Raw genomic sequence first — 21,419 nt, 5'->3', positions numbered from 1 at the left:
TGAACTAGGTTACACTATCGACTAGATCGGTGTTTCTTAACCTTCCTGAACAAAATGCCTGATTTATATTTTTCGTGTCATTGATCGCCCCCCAATTCATTTTGAATAAATATTAGATGTACATTCACCTTAAAAAGTAACGTGTCATATACAGACATCCTTTTTCATACATTCGTTTAAGAACCTACGAAGAAACTTCTTCTGTACTTCTTTAGTTATTGTTAGAAGTTAGGCTTACAAGTTATATAGCTTTATTGTGCTTTTAACTTAAAGATATAAAGAAAAATATCTACATCATATTTAAAGTTTTAACGAGAACTTCGAGGTTGATGACCTTTACATAACCTTGTAATTGTAGGACTTAGTGAGATAAAGCTTTGTCAGCATCTGCAATCCAGCGCTAAATCCTTTTTCTACTAAATATGACGAGAAAAATGTCATAATTAATCTTGCGTTTCTTACCATATCGGTTTTTTAATGACACACAAAAAATGTTTTACTATTTTTTATCCTAAATTTGCCAACTATTTTGTTCGAAAGAGATTTTGGCCCATTTACCTACAAATCGATTAATGTTTCGTGGATACCCTACGGTACTACAACAGAATCGCTGGTGAATGGATTGATTACCCAATCGGGAGTTCAAATGTCTTCAACATCTTTAAATCGAAAATGTATGTCGCTTGTGAGCACTTGGAACTTGATTGCAAGTTGTCCAAAGGTTTGCAATAAACTTCTACATTTTCTTCCTGAATAATTATTTTATAATCCTTTTTTGTTAATGTTATTGTTATAATGTTTATTTATATTTAAATCCGCTTTATATCATTCATCATAATAGATCAGCTAAAGCAGAGTGTGGCATCAATAAAAAGAAGGACCAAAAAACAAACATGGTGTACAGATGGATTTAGACGACGTGTCAAAATAAAGAAAACAACGTGAAAAAGCTATTTGTCAGAAAAAGCGGCACAAACATACAAAAGATATAAAATGAAAAGAAGGAACGTAAAACAAATGGTGATAAAAGCCCATAAGGAAGGAATGGGAAATTTTTGCCAATAGGATGAAAAACGGACGAAAGGAAAACCGAAAATTATTCTATAAGGTATTAAAAGAAATAAGAACAGAAAAGCCCAATGATATGACCATACATCCTGGACAAAAAAGGAGAGATATTGATAGACGAAAAAGAAATATATAATAAATAGATGGAAAGAATACTTCCAAGAGCTTCTATGCAGAGAAACAAATATAGCAAAAATTAAACAACAGGAAGAAACGAATGAACATGAAAGAGATGAAATAAAGCTTGTTGAATTTGAGGAAGCAATATTCTCACTCTGAATGAAGAATGGAAAAGTTGCAGGTCGGAACAAGGTAACAACAGAAATGGTCAAGTACATGGTACGAAAAGGAAGAGAAATTATGCTATAAATCTATAAAACAAAATAGAACTCGGAACAAATAGCAGAGAATCGGAAGAAATCACTAATTGTGCCAATATACAAAAATAAAGGAAATAGGAGAGATGGACAATAAAATAGAAGGAATACAAATAGAACAAGTGGAAAGATTCCAATACCTAGGAGTGACTATAGAAGAGAATAGTTCATAGGACACAGAAATAAATAAAAAATAGCTAAGGCGGTGCAGATTTGCAACGAATGGCAAAGGAAAGGCAAACCAGACAGATATGGGAAGCAAGACTTGGGAGGAACAAAAAAAGGGAAGGCCTCAGCGGACATGGGATGAAGTAATAGCGGAATTGTTGGCAGATAGGCAAACAACATGGAATGAGGTGCGCATATTTTTGCTATAACGATAGGTTGCTTGGATTTCTGTTGATACTTTATGATCTTTGTAGTTAATTTATTAATGCTACACGGACCAAGTTGAGATTACCACAATTACCTTGTATAATTGACTGACCATAGAGTAGTTACTCTAGCAGAGGTGTCGTATCATAATTGCGTCGATGATAACCATCCGAAACCTATCAAATTGTACGATAACCCCTAGTATTGGACCAGAATCATTCATGGAATTAATTAAACACCGAGTAAGGAATATAATTTTAGAGGTTATGAAAGAGAAACAGTCTCAACAGCATATCGACCATAAACGACTAAGATAAAGCTAATAGCAAGAACATAATATGTTTCACTGTTATATATGGACAAACATCTTTATCGTACTTGGCAACATAATGTTGCCTTACATGATCAAGATGAATTTATTCTGTTAACAAGATATGAAATCTAGATGCTCAGATTACAGACCACAATTTTGTTAGCAGCAATAATTAATGTCCAACAATGGATATCCAATGGCAAACAAGTTATTACCTTTTATTATATACCTTGGAAATGTATATTAAAGTATATTCGAAGTGATTTCGAACCAGTTTCTGAAGAAGGTAGCAACATGGCATACGAAACGTCAAACCTTTTCTTAAAAGACGCACGGCAAAATCCGAAAGTTTTTGTTAAATATTTCTGTTAAAAGACTTGAATTTAGCCGAAACTAGTTTGCAACATACTTATAACAAAAACCAGTGAAAGTACAAAAAAGTCTTTAAAATAAATTATATTAAAGTAATGTTTAAGGTTTCGAACATCAGGTTGCAATATTGTACCAGTTGTGAAAAAATGACTACAAGAAATAGTAGATGTTTTTTAAAAAATCTAAATTGTGTTGTATAATATATGGTACTGATAGATTACTGATACTTGCGACCCCCGTGGATACAATTAATATAACGATGCAACTTAATATAATAATGCAATAGGTAATAATCTTAATGGATATTCAAACAATAATAGCAAACTGACAATAAGTTATACATCAACACAGTGTATTTATTCTAGCATGACATGCAAGTAGATCATCAATTCCAAGTTTATATTAGATTACACTCATTGAAAAGGAAAATACTTTGTCATTATTGAAGTTCTTACTCAATCATACAGCGACAAAACGATTACACTAGATTAAACTTTATTTGTTCCTGGAGAATTTGGAATCACAAAAATGCGGTTTTAATGCAACTTAAGATATAAATTCGCTAAAATAACGCTTATAAGACAATCATATAACTAATCAAAAAATTGCTTATATCTATAAATAATATTGCGCAAAGATATTGCTAACATAAATTTGTATGAGCACAAAATTAACCTTTCCCCACAAATACTACAAGCAGAAAGTACGTCGCGTTCTGTTACCTTTAACCTATCAAAAAAATTTACTAAGTCATGATATAATGTTGTGTGGTTATATACAAATATAAGAATTAAAATTTCTATGCGCTGGGAATCTTAAATCAGACACATTTATTATAAGACAAACATGTAAAAATATACTAACAAATACTTTCAATGCTAAGACTTTTGGATTGAAATTATCAAAACAACAGAATATATAAAGTTGCTGCAGTGATCCTTATTATTATTATTATTGCTGCCGGACTGAGGGGAGATTTAGCACATATGTATTTCCTTGATGAACCTTAGTATTGCTCCAAGGTCTAGTTCCTTTATATCGCTATTGTGTCTTAGGCGGCCTCTGGTAACGCTAATCTGTCATTAACACAGTACATGTTCAGCGGTCTCTGACCTGTCGTTGCAAAATCGACAAGTTTGATCCTCAGCTTGTCCAATGTGGGAGAAGTGGTATTTTACAGTGAACCTTATAGTGGTACTTGAGATGACGAGATCACGTTCTGCTGTTCATTGTTGCGATATTAATTTGGTATAAGATCAGTACTTTTCCTAAGGTCTATTATCTTAACATCTACTATTTCATTTAGAAAGATAGTTTATTGTAAAATAATGTACATTTCAAATATCCTGTCTGTGAAATAGGTAATACACACTCCACTAAAAAAGAGGCGGTAACTCATTTGCTTCGTAGAGTACCATCAACATGGCGAATCGGTATCCCTCCAACATCAAACGAACCGCAGTAGCACTGCCGCTTCCGCATTGTTCTGTAATTAAAACTAAATAATGTGTTTCCATGGTTATCTGTGGTACAGCTATTTTTCGGTTTTCAAAAAAATAAAACTCAAATAAATGACTTAGGCAATGAAAATTGTCAAAACAATAAAAATATCAAAATTTATGTGTTTCGCCAACTTTTTAGTGATTTTTGATTTGTAAGTACGAAGGCTGTCACGGTCGCTGGTAATGAAATAAAACTTTTACTTTAATCTTTTCCTCTCCATTGCAACAAAATATTATTGTAGCTGTTGCTACTTTCACACATTTAAAAATAATAAAAAATTATGTCACAAAAGATAGTCACAAAAAAAGATGCATTGATTTTTTAAAAAACTAATCAAGTTATACACGTGAACAAGATCATACAATCTTCCCCTTACTTTGTAATATTCGAAATTAATTTAAAAATTTATTTGTTTTTATTAAAATCGTTTACTTTTTGTAACATTATTGTATTTGTGTATTATGTAATTTATCATAAAAACTCTACAACAAAAAGAATCATTCGAATAGCAGAGATGAGGACTCCACGATCCATAGCAGGCTACACCCTGAGGGGCCATAAGAGAAGCGAAGACATCAGAGAAATCTGCGGTATCCAGGATATAGTCCGATGTTCTCGAACTAGACGTCACGCATGGAGGGACCATGTTGAGCGGATGTATCCCAAGATCAAACAGACTTCCTTGACGCCCGCCGACAAGGTGATATGAAAGCTGGAATTCATCATCGCAGCCACGTCTCTAGATTATAGAGTACAAAGCAAAAGCCAAAATTTGTATGTATTATGACGAGGATTTAAGAATTCCTATTCAATTATATTTAGTTGTTCAGCATTTGTTCCCCACATCAAGCTATTCGGGCTACACTATAAAGCGTAGCTGGGAATTAATTCCATTTAGAATGTTTCTGAAAGTGATCAACGAATAGAATCAACGAGCTTCATAAGTTCTCTGTTCACATTATAATATAAAACGATTTGGTACAAGTTAACAAATTACAATATAGTGACTTCTAAGCCAGATCTCATATCAAAACCATAATTTTTTTTATATAGGTTTACCTTGAAGAAATCATTGTCACGTGGACTAATCAGAACGTTAAATTATTTTATTACGGACACAAAAGAAGATGAGAACAACAGATTTAGGTTCCAAGTTCACATTCCACTATATGCAGCTTCAGCATTTGATGAAGATGTGATGGCTAATATCATTGAAAAAATCCTTGCCAGCAAAAGTTTTGTGGGCAAATTTATTGAATGGTCGTATCGTTGACACTTTTTCAAATCGGGTTTAAGGATACGATTTTGTGCTTGGTATAACTTTGAAGTGACTGTTTTATGGTGGTTCGTGTTTTTTTATTTATTTTGACTACAAGCAAATTACTTTATTGATACTTCTGTTCCTCCATATACAGGGTGTCCCGTTAAGGGTACGGAGCGGCTGTATCTCTACAACGGTAAGGCCTAGAGGTTTGGGAAAAAAATCCTTATAGGCAAACATTGAAAATAAATACGTAACATATCATACGCTGCTACGTTAGTAAAAGACATGATTGTAAAACAAAATAAATGTAACAGACAATTACTATTTGAATTAAGTTTTGACAGTTGTCAAAGCGCAATGTTTTCAACTAGTTACCATAGTTACCATGGCTATGTGCTTTGTTTTTCTCTATAAGGTGATTAGATCTGATTAAAGAAACCCGAATTTTTAACATTTTCTTCTATAATTCGAGAACGGACGGCGATATCGAGATGCGGTTTTCACTAATATTTAGCAAATTTTATGGTGACTAAGGATCTGTGAAGTAAATAGTACCGTTCGATTTAACTTTTTTTCAAAAATCACAGAAATAGGTCATCGCTGCAGATAACGCCCTCTAGCTTATTTGTTTTAAACCAAACGGTCTTACTGAAAATATCTTTTAAAAGAGCATAAAATGCTCTTTCAAACGAGATCAAAAATATTCAAATTGGTTGAATGGTTCAGGAGATACTAAAAAGTAAACATTTGAAAACGCGTTGGCCCCTCCCTTATTATGACAGATATGAGAAATATTGCAAAACAAAAGCGATGCGGTATTATCCAAGCTATTAAATGATGTAGTCAAAGTTATACCTCATCGTCTAAATTTCTGAGATAGTGGGAATTTTATGTTTCTCTATGGCAGTTACGCCCCCTAGCGGTCAAATTACGAACTTCAAAATAATTTCCAGCTATTTCTCTTGCCCACTTTGCCTATAAGGATTTTTTTCCCAAACCTCTAGGCCTTACAGTTGTTGAGATACAGCCGCTCCGTACCCTTAACGGGACACCTGTATAATAAAGTATATATGTGATTCACGTTGTACAGAGGATTTTATTATTTATTCTTACAAATATATTGTTATTACAGTTATGGTATGTGTTAGGTGGGTTCCGGTTCGGAGATAGAAGACATGAAAATATCATAACTCATCTACTACCTACCTACCTTAGAATGTTAAAAACTCTTACATTCATAGAACTTTTCACAAATATATTCAAAATGCGAGAAGCAAAACTTGTAGGATTTTTGAGCTATTTATGTGAACTGTTTATGCCATCGGTAACAGAAGTCAGAAGCATATTAAAGCTTTTATTTTGTATATAATTTTATATATTATTATATATTATTTTCTTAATAAAATGATAAAAATTCGGTGAATATTTTTGCATAAATTTATAAGATAATATTTAATTTAAATTAATTTCTTATAAAACCAATATTTCATATTTTCATCAAAAGAAAAATGCATTTTTTTAGTATTGTAAACATTCTCGGTCGTTTTGTTATGTGCCGGTCTCATTAAATTTTACAACAAAACTCCCTCGTATCGTATGTATTCGAAATCGATATAAAACGCGATCAACAATAGACCCAACCTGGGAGTCTGTATGGAAATTTCATTCAAAAATTGTAAACGGGATACAGGAAGGCTGTTTATTGGAAGCACACCGTATACAGGCGTATTTTCCATTATGTTCCGATCGTCACAAAAAAAAATCGTGTTTCACTTGCGCTTAGCGACAACAACAGTTTCATAGGCACAACAGAAATCGAAAATATCTTTAAAAAATTCATTTAAAATATAATTTGAATAAAATTTAAAATTGTTTTTAACTTTGAATTGTGTTTCTACATGTTAACATTGTTATGAGAATAACGTATATTCGGAATTCATCCGGGCATTTTGTTAAAAGCTGCTGTCACGTCATATTAAAAACTATTTTATATCGTGCCAAAAGTTGTTTAATAAAACTGCCGATCATAAATTTAAATTATGGCATTAATTTTGTATACCCTACGGGAGCTGTCGCAATTGTCGCGGTTTAACATTGTTTGTGAAAACAATGCCGGCACGTTGGCGAAGTACAAACTGTGGTATTTGTTTTAACTAAATCAACAGTTAGATTATTTAACAAAATAGACCAGGTATAATAAACGATACGATTATTTGCGGTGAGATCAAACGACGATTTATGAAACTACATTTCGATTATTTTACAGTTGTTTAAGTTTAGAATTCCAAGAGAAAAAACTAGTGTAGAAGTCATGTTATATTCATCAACAAAAAAAAATTTAATATTATATACAATTCTGTAAAAAAATGTAATATAATAAATTTAATAATCCAAAGTGATTTTAATTTTTAATAAGATATTTAAGTTAATATTTAAAATTTAATCAATAATGCAACAGTGACATTGGAAATTCTGGTTAAAGTTCAAACTTGATAAATTTACACTAAAAAGTAGACCGAGATAGGTTGTAACATGTGCAGAGTTCGGTGGCCGAACTTCGGGTGCCCTTACGGCGCAATATAAGCCGACGAAAGTTTAACGACGACCCGGTTGAAATTAGTCAAAATTCATAAGGGACCGCCCTCAGGAAAGTTTTAGTTAAGCGATCCGCGCGCTACCTAACGCGGAAAATAACACTCGCCTTCGGCATTATTGTCCATAAAGTTTGTTTGGTGTTTTTACGAGGCAACGTTAAAAATTTATGAATACTTTTTACGACATTCTGTACGTGTGTAATACGAGAATTTTTAAGATTATGGCAAATTTTGAAACAAGTAACTACAAAAATTATAACATATGTAGTTGGGAAAGTAATTATCAAATAATCAAACGGCAAAAATCCGATTAAAATTTGTAAATTAGAAATGTGTATTATGCAAATGTTTAGAAATAAATGGTTTATGGGAAAAATGTTTGTACGCTATTGTAGATTTCAAAAATATGTATTAAAAGTTTTTATAAATAATTTACCTAGGATAAGACTAAGTAAACCATAACACCAAGTATCAAATACCCAAGTACCCACACAACACGTTCAAAATGTGAATTAATGAGGATTATGATTGTTCGAGATAATCGTTAAAGCTCTAAAATAATATTCTCTTACAAAAACACTCCCGAGTTTTATTAAAACGTTTCAGTGTTTTTGAAATCGTTGATTTACTTAGAGAAATCAATTAAAAATATTACTTGGGAAAAGTTTCATTTCAGTGCAGATAATATTCAGAGTATTTTTACACATGTTGTCAAGATTATCGTTTAAGATAAACTAACGAAAGATGAGCTGAGTTTTGTGATAGTCTATATAGATAACATAGTTTTAGAAATTAAAAATTATTTTCAGAGATATAAATTGCGTCTTAATAGGTAGATAACAATATTATATTATGCTACAACAGATAGATTTCAACTTGTTGAGAAAGCAACTCTACAAAACAGATTTTCATGTCACTTTGCTATATACCTAATTTTTGTTTTGGCATTCAGTTGTGTTTCATCCCGTGTAATCATGTAGGTAATATACACAAAGTTAAAGACTGTTCTTTCCGTATCGATCCAAATCCATGTCTGAACTATCAAATACTCTTAACCAACCTTGGTCGACCATCCAAGAACATTTGCTACAGATTGGTAAAGTAAGCAGAACAGGTGTTTGGATTTCGCATCGTTTGCCTTAAGGAAATAAAGATATCCAATCCATCACATGCAACTTATTGCTTTAGAGGCACAATATAGAAGGCTTTTTTGAGTGAATGATCACTGTAAATAAAAAATAGGTCCTGTCATCATCATCATATTTTGTGCAATCTACATCCAGTTTCCAGCGAGTCTCTTTACATGGTCTCTCCATCGGGTTGGTAGGCGTCCTTCTGTATGCCTTGCCCTTAGCATCCATTGCAATATACAATAAGGCTAGTGTCGATATCATCTCGTAGCCCTGTTTTTGCGTCTGATGATGTCGTTCGGAACTACATCTCGAAAGGTTATTCCCAGCATTGACTATGCTGTTGTTTTTAATTTTGATGGAATCGCTCAGAATAAGGTTTATTATATTAGATTTTTTATGGTGTTTATTTCTAAACCTACCTCTGCTAATGCCTCATACAGGTTTTGTAACATAGTTCGTGCTTCTGACATATTGCCTGCTATTAGGACAATGTTGTCAGCGAAGCATAGGTGGGACAGCTTCTCTCCATCAACGTTAATTCCGACGCTGTCCCAGTTTATTTTGTTTAACATGCTCTGAAGTACTGTGACCAACTATGGAGAGAACGCATCTCCTTGTCTTAATCCCCTCTCGACTTTAAATTTGTTTGTGTGTTGATTATTGGAGATTTTTATCATTAGTGTTGCCGTCTTGTATATACAGGGCGAATTTTTTTCCATGTTTAGTATGGAGATCTCGAAAACTAGCGGAGATAGAGAGACGATTAAATAGGGAAAGAATTGCAGTTTCATGAACTTAATTTAATAAGCTTTTTGTTTTTTGGATAAAATGCATTTTTTTAAACCATTTTTTTGCTATATCATTAGATACCTATAGCTAAGCTATTATTGATTTTAGGAAAAATGTGTAAAGGAAAAATTGCAGGAGCAATTCATACAACATATTGTCGAACTCGTTCTGTAGAAGGTGAAGATAACGATCTCCGTTTAACGTATCATAAAAAATGTACGGACCAAACATTAAATCCAAACTTAACTTGAATTTGCTAATTAAGTTTGTAAATTGTGTTTCATCTATCCACAAAACTTTAATCTAAGCTATGATCAGCTTCACACATGTTAATAAACCACGTACAATATTCTACACGCTGATTGTAGTCATCTGGGGGTAGTGTTTGTGAAACTGCCATTTTATATCAATGAAATCTATGCTTTTTTAGTTCTCTTACGACAGTACATTGTGACGTGCCTGCTTCAGATGCAACTTGTGCTGAAACCGATGCATCTTGATGGATTCGTGCTGTTACATTTACTTCTGTGTTGCATTTTAGTTGGTTTACAGAAAGAACCATACCCGCTCAAATTATCAGCCTCTTCAAAGTAGGTAGAGAAGGCTGGCGACGATCAAAATACTGTTCTGCAGCTTGTATTGCATTTTTATAATATAAAATGTAACACTCAATGATATCACGCTTTTATTGATTAGAAAAATTCATATTGATTATAATTTACAAACCTCAATCAACGTTAATTAGAAACTAAACGAAACATACGTTTGCCTTAAGTTGTCATAGTCAACGTCCATCAGTTGTTTCCATAGCATACTGCCTGAACAGTTTTCCAATTGAAAGAATAAATGACTATAATTTACTTATTAATAAAAATATCTATGTCAAGTGGTATATCATTAGAATAGCTGAGAAAAGGCCTTTTTTATAAAGTCATGGCAAACTATGGTTTCCATTAGAAAACTTACAAGTTTGTGTCATAACTCAAAAATTATTGCTTAAATAAAAAAATCAGTTAGACTGCTTTATTAAACATGTAATACCCTACAAATTTTTCCTTTACACATTTTTCCTAAAATCAATAATAGCGGAGCCATAGGTATCTAACGATATAAGAAAAAAACGGCTTTTTCGAGATATTTAGTTAGCCATGCATTTTATCCAAAACACAAAAAGCTTATTAAATTGAGTTCATGAAACTGCAATTCTAGCAGTTTCTACTACTCGTTCCCTACTACAGTATTCTACTCGTTCCCGATTAAATAGGGAACGAATTGTTCCCTATTTAATCGTCTTTCTATCTCCGCTAGTTTTCAAGATCTCTATACTAAACATGGAAAAAACTCACCCTGTATATGAAATAGCTGTAGAGTAACGATGATTTATGCGATATTTGGCTAGCGCTTCCAAAAGTGAGCGGTTTGTTATACTTGATGCATTTTTCTATAAGAGCTTTTACTGTAAGTAAATCGTCGAATAAGTCGTTCGTCCCATATTTTGTTCTAAAGCCTGCCTGTTCTCTTGAAAGAAATAACTCAAGTTTGTTTGTTAAGCGTGTTGTTATCATCTTCGTGTATAATTGTGGTGGCTTAGCAGACTAATCGGTCTGTAATTTTCAAGGTTTGTGTTATCTCCTTTCTGTAAGATAACAATTTGTGCATTTGTCCACTGGGATGGTGTTGTCCCTTCAAGTAGACAGTTATTGAAGAAAAGCTTTAAAGCTCTGATAATGTTTTGTCCGCCTTCTTTTATGATTTCTGTCACTAGGCCGTCCTCTCCTGGTGCTTTATTATTTCTCATGCTTTTTAATAATGACTAGTATCCCTGGTATAAAATGGGTCCTGTATAATAATTCAAAACGCAAAAAGCAGTGGCTCTCACCGAATTATTCACAACGAAGTACAGCTAAGCTAGGATTACATCCCAAAAAGGTGCTATTGGGTATTTAGTCACATTCGCGGGGTCATTCATGTTGAAGTGCTGAAACCTGGCCAAACCGTTAATGCAAACCTTTATAGTGTGAACAATTGGATCAAGTAAATCAATCTTTAATTAAAACATCCGCGATTGTCAAAAAAAGGAGTGTTATTCTGCAACACTATAAAGCAAGAACACACTGCACAAAATGAACATTGGAAAAAATAAATTGGTATTTCCATTTATTCCGGTCATTGCAATAGAATCTGAATAGCAACAATTTTTCAAATTTGTATGATGTTAAAAATGCACTCTCTAAAAATCAATTGACATCTATCGATCCGGCTTTGAAAATTTACACACTAGATGTGAAAAGGGCATCTAGAATAAATAAAAGCTTATATAAAAATTTATCTGGTGGAATTTGATGTAAAGAAACGACATTACTTTCCCGTCTCCCTTAATATATTAATACTTAGAGAAATATTAGGGCAATAGTGTATCAATTTCCACAACCAGGATATCGCTACTTTGATAGGTATTTTAGTTTGAAAAGCGTAAGAAAAAATTAGTTTATACAACTAAAAGTTTGGATAGATTTGGTTAACAGTGTGCCTCAGAAAGTCACAATGTTGTCAGGTTTTATGAAGAAGACAGTCACAAACAATGAGAAAGTTTTCTATTTCAAAATATCGTGTTTTCAGGTATGAAAAAACGTACATAGTTAAGTGTTGTATATCTACAGGTCTAAGGTTATTCCCTGATTTTAAACAAATAATGAACATACGGTAAACATCTTAGAATTTATTTTTCATTTACATTGTTTGTAATTTTTTGTAATAATTTTGATAAATATATTGAATTAACATTTTTCTTTATAATATGATACTGTAAAAGTTTATAAGAAATTTTTTACTGTCAAGAACACTTAGACCAAGATTTATTACAAAAGTATCCAAAAAGCTCGTTTAATAATCAATCATACCCGGAAAGTGAAACTGTTCTTTGTTTTGACGTGGTAAACAACGGGGTGAACCCGTAGAAACCAGAAGTGAACCGGCGATTCGTCTTCTCTAATTTCTAAACAGACGTGACCCGTTTCCTTCGCCGTCATCGTTGGAAACGCGGTAGGGTGTTAAGCCCCTTCGCCCTAAGCGTGAGTTATTTCAGCCGACCTCTTAAGAAAACACGACCGACGCCACCACCAACGGCGCCCTAGGTTGCAAAGACTAATTGCACCAAATAAGGTTTGCTGCTACCGTGCCACCGTTCGAGAATCTGATGGCATCCAATATTCTCTCTCCCTCTCTTAGTAAAGGTTGCGTTTGGGAGTCCTGCGTTGTTATCCTGTCGATCGTGGTTTCCTTGCGGCAATTTACCTGGCGTAATTAAACGGAAAATTGATTGTTACGTACGTGTGCTCGAGTTTCCACACTTTCTACTTAAGCGAACGTACTTAATTAATACTGCACCTGTGTGTAATTTGAAAAATAATGGAACTACGCGGGTGTTCCTCTTTGTATTAAACGACTTTGTTTATAATTAATTGTGTACAGGTAAATTTAGAACATGCTTAATTAATGATTAGAATTTGGACCAATTTTACCACAACTGTTTATGTGAAAAAAAAGAAATGATTTTAGTAAACTTTCTTTGTGTAAACCTTTATTTTTCTTTAGGATAATGTTACTTTTATACTGTTCTTTTATAATAAAACGAAATTCTTGGTATTTCGTTATTTATTTTATATGTATGTATGTTTGCATAAGTAACGCAAGAATAAACTCGGAGGGTAAACTTTTTTGCCTCCTTCCGATGTGTACACAGGCTACGGAATGATCGTCAACGAAATGCAAATTTTATGTATAGCGGTTTTTCTGGTAACGGGATCTCCAACCGTACGGAATAATTTTGTTGGCTGTCGCACTCGATGGCTTATCGTTTCACATTTTATTGTTTGAATTAAGATAAATGTCCATGTCCAATTTGCAATCAAAGTCAAACCGGGTTTTTGCTATTAAAAAAATAATCATATTTTGTTCTGAATTAATTTACAACTTTTTTACGAATTAAACCGATTGATATCAAGACGGTTAGATTGGCTCATCAAGTTAACGAACTAATTAGCAATGCTCTTAGTACTCAGGTAATAGTAAATTCACCAAGTTTCTCTTCTAATTAGAACTCCCTTAATAAGTTTATTTCAATAATAAAAAACACTATAAATACAAATTAACGATGATAAATTTAATTAACATCTTCATAGTATTGTTATTGTCTATCCAAGGATAATATTTCAGTTTAATTTTCCAATTACTATTAATACTCTGGGACAAGGAAGAGCTCTCATAAATGACAACGGTATTCATAGGTTACATTTACCCCTTTCCAAGTAATCCGAAAATTTGAATATCAAATGTTCTATTTCCTCCGAATTTAGTGCTTACAGATGAGTGAATCAAATTCGAACAAACTTTGGATTGAATTCCGATGAAAAGATACATATTAAATTCAGTTGTGAAAATATATTTTAACAAACACTTTGTTAATTTAACTTTAACTAAGGACTCTACTATATTGTGTTATTGCACATAACAAGTTTTTAACGATGTGATAAACCGAAATAGGGTCATCAAATTAAATGTTCTCAACTAGTCTTAAACGTTAATAATTCTTTTATTAAATATAATATTTAAATATGAAAACTTTTATTTGAACCTGATTTTTCCATTTTATTAAATGTTTCTGATCCCTGTAACTTTTGAGTTTTGTTTACTATTTTAACTAAATGCAGTATCATAAAACAAAAACGTGATTATTTATTATTTATGCACTTCTATTAAAATTTATAGTCACAATTCTAAACAAACTACTTCAACTTATCCCATAAATTATGTGAAATTGTGGGTAAAGTATAATATATTCCCCAGGCAAATTGTTCAGTGGAAACATTAATAAATAAACCAACAGTTTAAAAATGTAATCAAAGGGGTTATCACTTCAAATTATTTTTTATCGTTCATATTAATAAAATGAAAATTTAGAATAGTAAGGTGTGTATGAGCTTGCTAGACGTTTGTACAATTTTAACAATAATTAATCTTAATCAACCTTACAGTTAAAACGATCAGACATTGATTAACTTTATTTGTAGTCAGTTAAAGTACTTCGTATACATGATGATATTAAATTAAACGCAATTAACTTTTACCATTTTACATACTTTAAAGTACAGTATTCATGTTAAATTGTGCGTTTTATAAGATAAGTTCGATTGATGTTCTCCAATTTATCAACTGCACGTGTAATTTTGTGGCTAATTCAATCACGTCTTCCTCGTAAACGATCTTGGATCCGCATAAGAATTTATGACTGAGGGAGTATTGTAACCACTAATTCGAGTCGGCTAGCAGAGCTGAAGGATTGCAGCAGTGGGAAATATTGATAGGCGTTGGGAATGAAAAATTACTATAGATAAGCAACGGTTAATCATAAATATTGTGGATTCGTTTCTAGAAAAGAATAACTTCATTAGTAAACAATGTACACTCAGAATCGACATTGGTATTTTAAGATTTGAGAGTTCAATATGAAGAAATTTCCCTTAATATAGATAATGTGGATTTTTTAAAAGTTTTTTAAAGTGTTGAGCAACATTCAAAGAATTTATATTAGTGAAATAAGCGGCAGCTTTCATGATAAGTACAAGTATAAAGAAAGCAATGACGACAAGAGAATTAAATGAAAGTATGCTACCAAAGAGTAGTGTCAAGTTTCGCCTTCACGTAATTCTCTGTAGAGAAAGAAGAAGAACTTCGAAACGAATGAATTTATCTTTTGAATAGCAATAAAGTTCTAAAAAACTTAAATAATAAAAATAAAAATAATGACTGGAAAAACATAAAATCTATAAAAAGAAAATTAACGTAAGGTAACGGTATTTTTGTAAAAGCAGATAAAGGAGCGATATATGTATTGTCATGTTGAACAAACGTTTATATTTAGAAAGAACAAAAAATGAATTTTTGCAGAACAATAATTACATAACAATTACAGAATAACAGTTACATTAAACTTAAAAACAACCCGTTGCAGAAAATTGTTAAAAATACATTTGAAAAATATTGAAAATAAGACGTTTTACACTTCTATATTTTTGAATATGAACCTCAGTGTACCTAAATGATATTTTGTCTCAAAATACTAAAAAAACGTTAAATACTAAAAACCATAAAAATACCTTTTCATGATATTCTTTATTAATAATCTTTTGTCCTTTTATTAACTTTTATTTACTGTGGTACATATTCTGGGACATCTGTATAAGTGAGTACTTGTAATAAAAATTTCATATACCGGGTGTCTCCAAAATGTTTGTACAACGGAAGACCACAGATTCCTTGGCCCAAAAGAGGCTTAACCAGTTACGTAATCAAAATCTTATAGGAGACAGAAAGGTTTCAGAACTAAATTGGCTATTTAGAAATTATTTGGCTTTAAATTGGCCTTTTCTTCATAGACCTTTTCTTATAAATTTTTAACGAAGATCTTTAGGACTAAAATAGTGGTACTTAATACTATTTTTGACAACCCATCGATATGCTATTTGTTTATGGATTTTGTAATGAGTGTGATCATGCTTCCATGACCGATTTGTACGTGTTTTCAGTGCACTTCATGAAACCGACGCAATCTCATGCAGAAGTAATTTGTAGAAACACAAAATAGAGTAAGTCGTACACAAAGTGAAATTCATTTTACAACAGATAGAATGGAAATAGTTCAACCAGATCATCTACACATCTTGCTTTTGGACATTTCCTAGCATGCCGATCATTGTGTCGACAGGAATTGTATCCTTATCATGTTCAATGAGCGCAACCTTCAGGGGAGAGTTGAAGTTATAAAGTTATATCATTCAGTAACAACCAGAATGCACGCCAATGATCTGACGAAAACGTATTTCGCTTTAAAAAATGAGAAACGTCGATTTGCTATTGATGAACGCTACATATCAATAGCAAATCGACAGTTCGTCTTACGCGAGTTCTCTACACTAACTTGTTGCAAAGTAATGTTGAAGAGTTACTGTAAAAGATTCTGTCTAGACCTCAGCACGCGCGAAGTGAGAGATTATTTAAATTTAACGTCTCCCTAAAGATGAATTCGTAGATGGGGTTCCATTTCTTGGACACCTATTCTAGGATATCATTCCAATTCACTGAACATTCACATCTACCAGAGAACAGCTTACTCGTTAAAAGTTTGTAAGTGATAAAGATTTTGAAACCAGGGAGACAAATTCGCTAGATACAACTAATATAACCATCGACAAATGGAAAGGTAAGGGAAGAAAGTGTGTTTTAGTTTTCAACATTAAGCATGTCAAAAGAAAAAAAAAGAGTTGTCGAAACCCATAGTCGGTTATAATGAATACATTTTAACCTGGCTTATTTGAGCAGCTTTATTTATATTACAGTTTTTCATGAAAATCAAAGGGGTAGCAACTAAAAGTTGCTGTTATTTTATTTTATTTTTAGGGAACCATTTGCCACCCCTATGATCAGGACTTCAATCATATAGATGTGGGTAATATGGTACAGATATGAAGCCTAAACGTTCCAGTATAGCATATACGAAATTCGTTCATAGAACGCTTTGCACCTTTTCATAAGTGTTTGCTTTGTTTGGTTACAAAAAAATGTGTTTTTACTTATGTTTGTGAAATAACATATTTTTGTTCGATGTAATAAATCAACCTTACGTTTACATAAAAATATAAAGAGTTAACCAAAAGAATTAGAATATAAAAACAATTTTCCATCCAAGATCACTAGTATCACTACGATACGATGTTTTCAAACGTATGGTTATTATACAGTATGGTGATTTTAAAAGTGCTATACGTAAAATGTCCCCCATGCAAATATCTAAAAATCAAAGTTAACCCAACCCCGCTTGCACTAAATATTTTTTCCTATTTCCAACACATTCCAAATGTAAATTTTTAATGGATCAAGTCCTCTTTCTTTGTATTCATTAATAGAATTTGACAAAAAAACAGAATGATATAAGGTATCAAGACCGACAATATGGAAAGCATTACATAAAAAGAATATGGACATCAAATTAATTGAAATAACTAAATGTTTGTATGCGAGAATGAGAAACGGAATAATTAGTAAAAATATGGTATCCGGAGAATTTGTTACCACGGATGGAGTAACTCATTGGTAAGAGCGACACAGAAACTAATAAAACCTATGTTTCTAGGATACAAACATTTAGAAACAATTTCTGTCTCGGAATGCGTCTTCGCAGATGAAACTATGCTTGTTGCTGGAAATAAAAGTGACTTGGAAGATAATTAATATATGGAATAAGGTATTATCCATAAATTGTATTAGTTTCTAGACGAATAAAAATAACAGTAATATTATTGCTATATCTGAAGAACGAAAGATATTACATATAAGACTAGCGGAAGATCTAATAGAACAGGTTGACAGTTTCCAATATTTTGGAATGAATAGATCAAAATGGAAGACGGGATGCAGAATTTAATAATAGAAGAAGACAGGCCTATAGAGTCTATTATACGGCTAGTAAATGCTTTATAAATAAGAAAGAAGTGTCAACACAAACAAGAATAAAACTTTATAGCTTGATATACAATATTCCTGTTCTGACATACGGATGTGAATCTTGGGTGTTATCGGTAAAAGACAAATGCAAGGTTACAGCAACAGAAATGAAATACATACGAAGAGCAAGGGGAGTGACAAAAATGGAGGAAAAATGAACAAATCAGAACAGATCAGAAATTAAACATTATCTGCAATAAAAAGCCCTTTTTTATAAATATTGTCTACGGCATTGCTAATTTTGTCAAGTATTTTCGTGTAAAGTGATCAATTTATCAATTTATTCATCTATCAATTTGTCTCTTTCAAAACTTTGATCAAAGCAATAGTTTTTAAGAAAAACACGTTTGTAGAAAATTTGTTAATCCAATCAAAAACTGTTGCTTTAATCAAAGTTTTGTAAGAAGTCTGTCAGCGGTTTTTTGAATCACCTGTATAGAATAACGACAAGGAGAGGACGACCGAAGGAACGTTGGGAATTACAGAAATGGATTTAAGTTATAAAGTTGGCTACGGAAAGACCTAGAGATCCTCCATATGAAGTTGAAATTGTAATTTTGTTGAATTACTTTCATCGTGTTCTAGATTTTGAATAGAATATGCCCTAAAGAAAAGAGATAACGTGGCGGAGATCCATTATGAAAGAGATAAAGGCAACAGAAAGATCGTGGCTGGAAGTGAACAGATAACTCAAAACCGAACACGATTGCGTACATTTGTCGAGGCTCTTTGCTCCAACTCGCTAGTTTGAGGATTACTATATGATCACAATTAATTTCATTAATTCAGTTAATATCATAGCCCGTGATAAATAGCAAGTACTTTGCTATAGATTGTTACATTTTATTCTCTTTTATATTCTATAATCTGAAGGGGCCTACGTCTTTTGTTACTTATATCACCCCACCTTCAAAATAATTTTGAAACCATTTCATCTTCAGAACAACGTCGCGAATTATTATGCAGTTTTAGTACTGGGTGGGTACTGTAAAACTTCAAAGACAGAAGAAAATCTCTTTGTGAATGTAATAAGTGTCTATTTCCTAAACACACAAACCAACATCAAAGTTACAGTCGTCTCTAAAAGGGTTACTAAAGTCGAATTTTACGACGCGAATAAGTACTGTTAATTATACAGTCAGGAACTTGATGTTTCATTTTATTTATATTTTACCTTGATATTAATATTAATAAGAATTATTATTAAAGAAGTTAAATCTCAAAGATAAATCACTAAAGATAGTGATAGCTTAATAATGGGGAGAATATCACAAAACCTCTTAAAATTTTACCCTGTTAATAGCAATCAAAGTTTAGTTAGAAATTTAAAAATTTTGTAAGATCCAAAACGTCCAAGTTTAACATCCCGGTTTCGATTACTAAAAGAATTCAGGATGCCACTTACCTGGTAAGATTTGGACGGGTTTCACGTGTCTCCGTCGCCATCAAGACCGATGGGTCTGCACGTGCCTTCAGCAGGGGTTCTGCCCGGTTGCTGACAGGACAAACCTGGTTCGCAAGTTCCGCTAAAACCAAGTTCGCCTCCACACGGTTCTCCTTCAGTTTTTGCACACTCTTGACAACATCTGAAAAGATTTAAAAAATCAATTTTACTCATTCTTTGAGACAATTTATTCTTTTATATTGAAAATATGATAATAATTTTCAATAGTGGATGGTAGATATTTGAAGTGATGTAAGTTGAAGTGGACAATAGCGAGAAACGAGACATATCGATCTGTGTAAGTTTTCGTTTCACAGTGAATCTCTTTTAGCTGTTGAATTTGTGGAAATGGCAAAACGCGGAACGAGATATGAAATGTGAAAAGCTTAGAAATAGTTTCAATAGATAGTGCGTTTTGTAAAGGTGGTAAGATTTCAAATATACCGAGAAACATTTCGACAAACGAGATGTGTCGGTCTATTCAAGTTGACTTGCTTCGAATTGAAATATTGAGGTATCGATAGAATTTCCTGTAATATTTCTTTTTTTTTTTCGTTAAAAATAATCGATTTTTATAAATAGTAAGCACTAATAATAATTACGGTTCAATACCCGGAAATTAATTCTGAGAAGTGTATAAAGCTCCTTTTTGTTTAGTTTTCGTTTGCAGCCATAGTAATGTAGGTCAATGCACAAACTTTGGTGCAAACTTCTATATACCCTAGATAAGTCCCTGAATTCTAAAGACAAATACTCGCCCCGTTCCCTTCCTCATTTCAAAAGTTTTCGCACTAAAATTTCACCTTGACGCGAAACACAATTAGCTTTGCAACTTATACATACTTCGCGTAACTTGAAGCAACTAACTGAATTTGAGCTCGAGTTCTCACGACTTCTTTAATTCGTTTAAGTTTTAGAAACGAAAATAAAATCCGTGAAGATTAGCCGTATTAATTATGCAAGATATCTTTCGAGAATTTGTCGTTTCAATTTCTATGGTTATATTCTTCGTCGTTTCTCTTTCTTTATTCCTCGTTAACTTAATAAGAAAGGCCATTTTTCAATGTAGAATCGGGATTTAACGAGAACGGAGTTTGGGTTGACATTTTAGCTTTAATTTAAGATAGAACATTTAAATAAGCCTTATTAAACGTTTTTTTTAAATTTAATTATATTTTCAGCTTATATTAGAATATAAATAAATAAATCACTTAGTTTTATTGTTTTATGATTTTTTTTGAAAATTTCTCTTTGAAAACTTTGAATCCTATCTAATTGATAGTAGCTTAAATTCGTAGAAGTTCCACGTAGGATTTGCTGAAAAAGTTTCTTGAACTTCAACCCCCGGATATTTAAGTTATATCCTCAGTTCACTGTTTACTTTCTAGCAGCTTAAAGTATTTGCGTCTTGGCCTCTTGATCTCGACATCTAAGCTAGTTGGATGAGACCGTGCGTTTCTAGAAAATCTAGAAAGAAGCCGGTGTATTTGGTTTTATTTAGTTTGCGAAACTTTTCCCTACAAACTTTAGCACACGAAATCACAGTTAACCGTTCATGTAATTTGTACTGAAACGAAATCCATTAAATGGACATTCAAGAAAATCCTTTAACGTTTAAATCATCGATA

General features: G+C 32.4%; 1 protein-coding gene across 1 annotated transcript in view; it reads right to left on the bottom strand.

The window, feature by feature from the left end:
• Window positions 1–21,419, bottom strand: part of LOC111416496 (crimpy) — a 125,255-nt gene that overhangs the window by 2,979 nt on the left and 100,857 nt on the right. The window contains exon 2 of the mRNA XM_023048537.2: window positions 19,753–19,933. Within this exon, the coding sequence (XP_022904305.1) occupies window positions 19,774–19,933 (160 nt within the window). The 3' untranslated portion in view covers window positions 19,753–19,773. The remainder of the gene's footprint in view (window positions 1–19,752; window positions 19,934–21,419) is intronic.

The sequence above is a fragment of the Onthophagus taurus genome, chromosome 1, assembly GCF_036711975.1.
Source record: "Onthophagus taurus isolate NC chromosome 1, IU_Otau_3.0, whole genome shotgun sequence".
In the NCBI taxonomy this organism is placed as follows: domain Eukaryota; kingdom Metazoa; phylum Arthropoda; class Insecta; order Coleoptera; family Scarabaeidae; genus Onthophagus; species Onthophagus taurus.
Note: the sequence above shows the minus strand (reverse complement) of the source record. Positions and strands in the feature narration are given on the sequence as shown.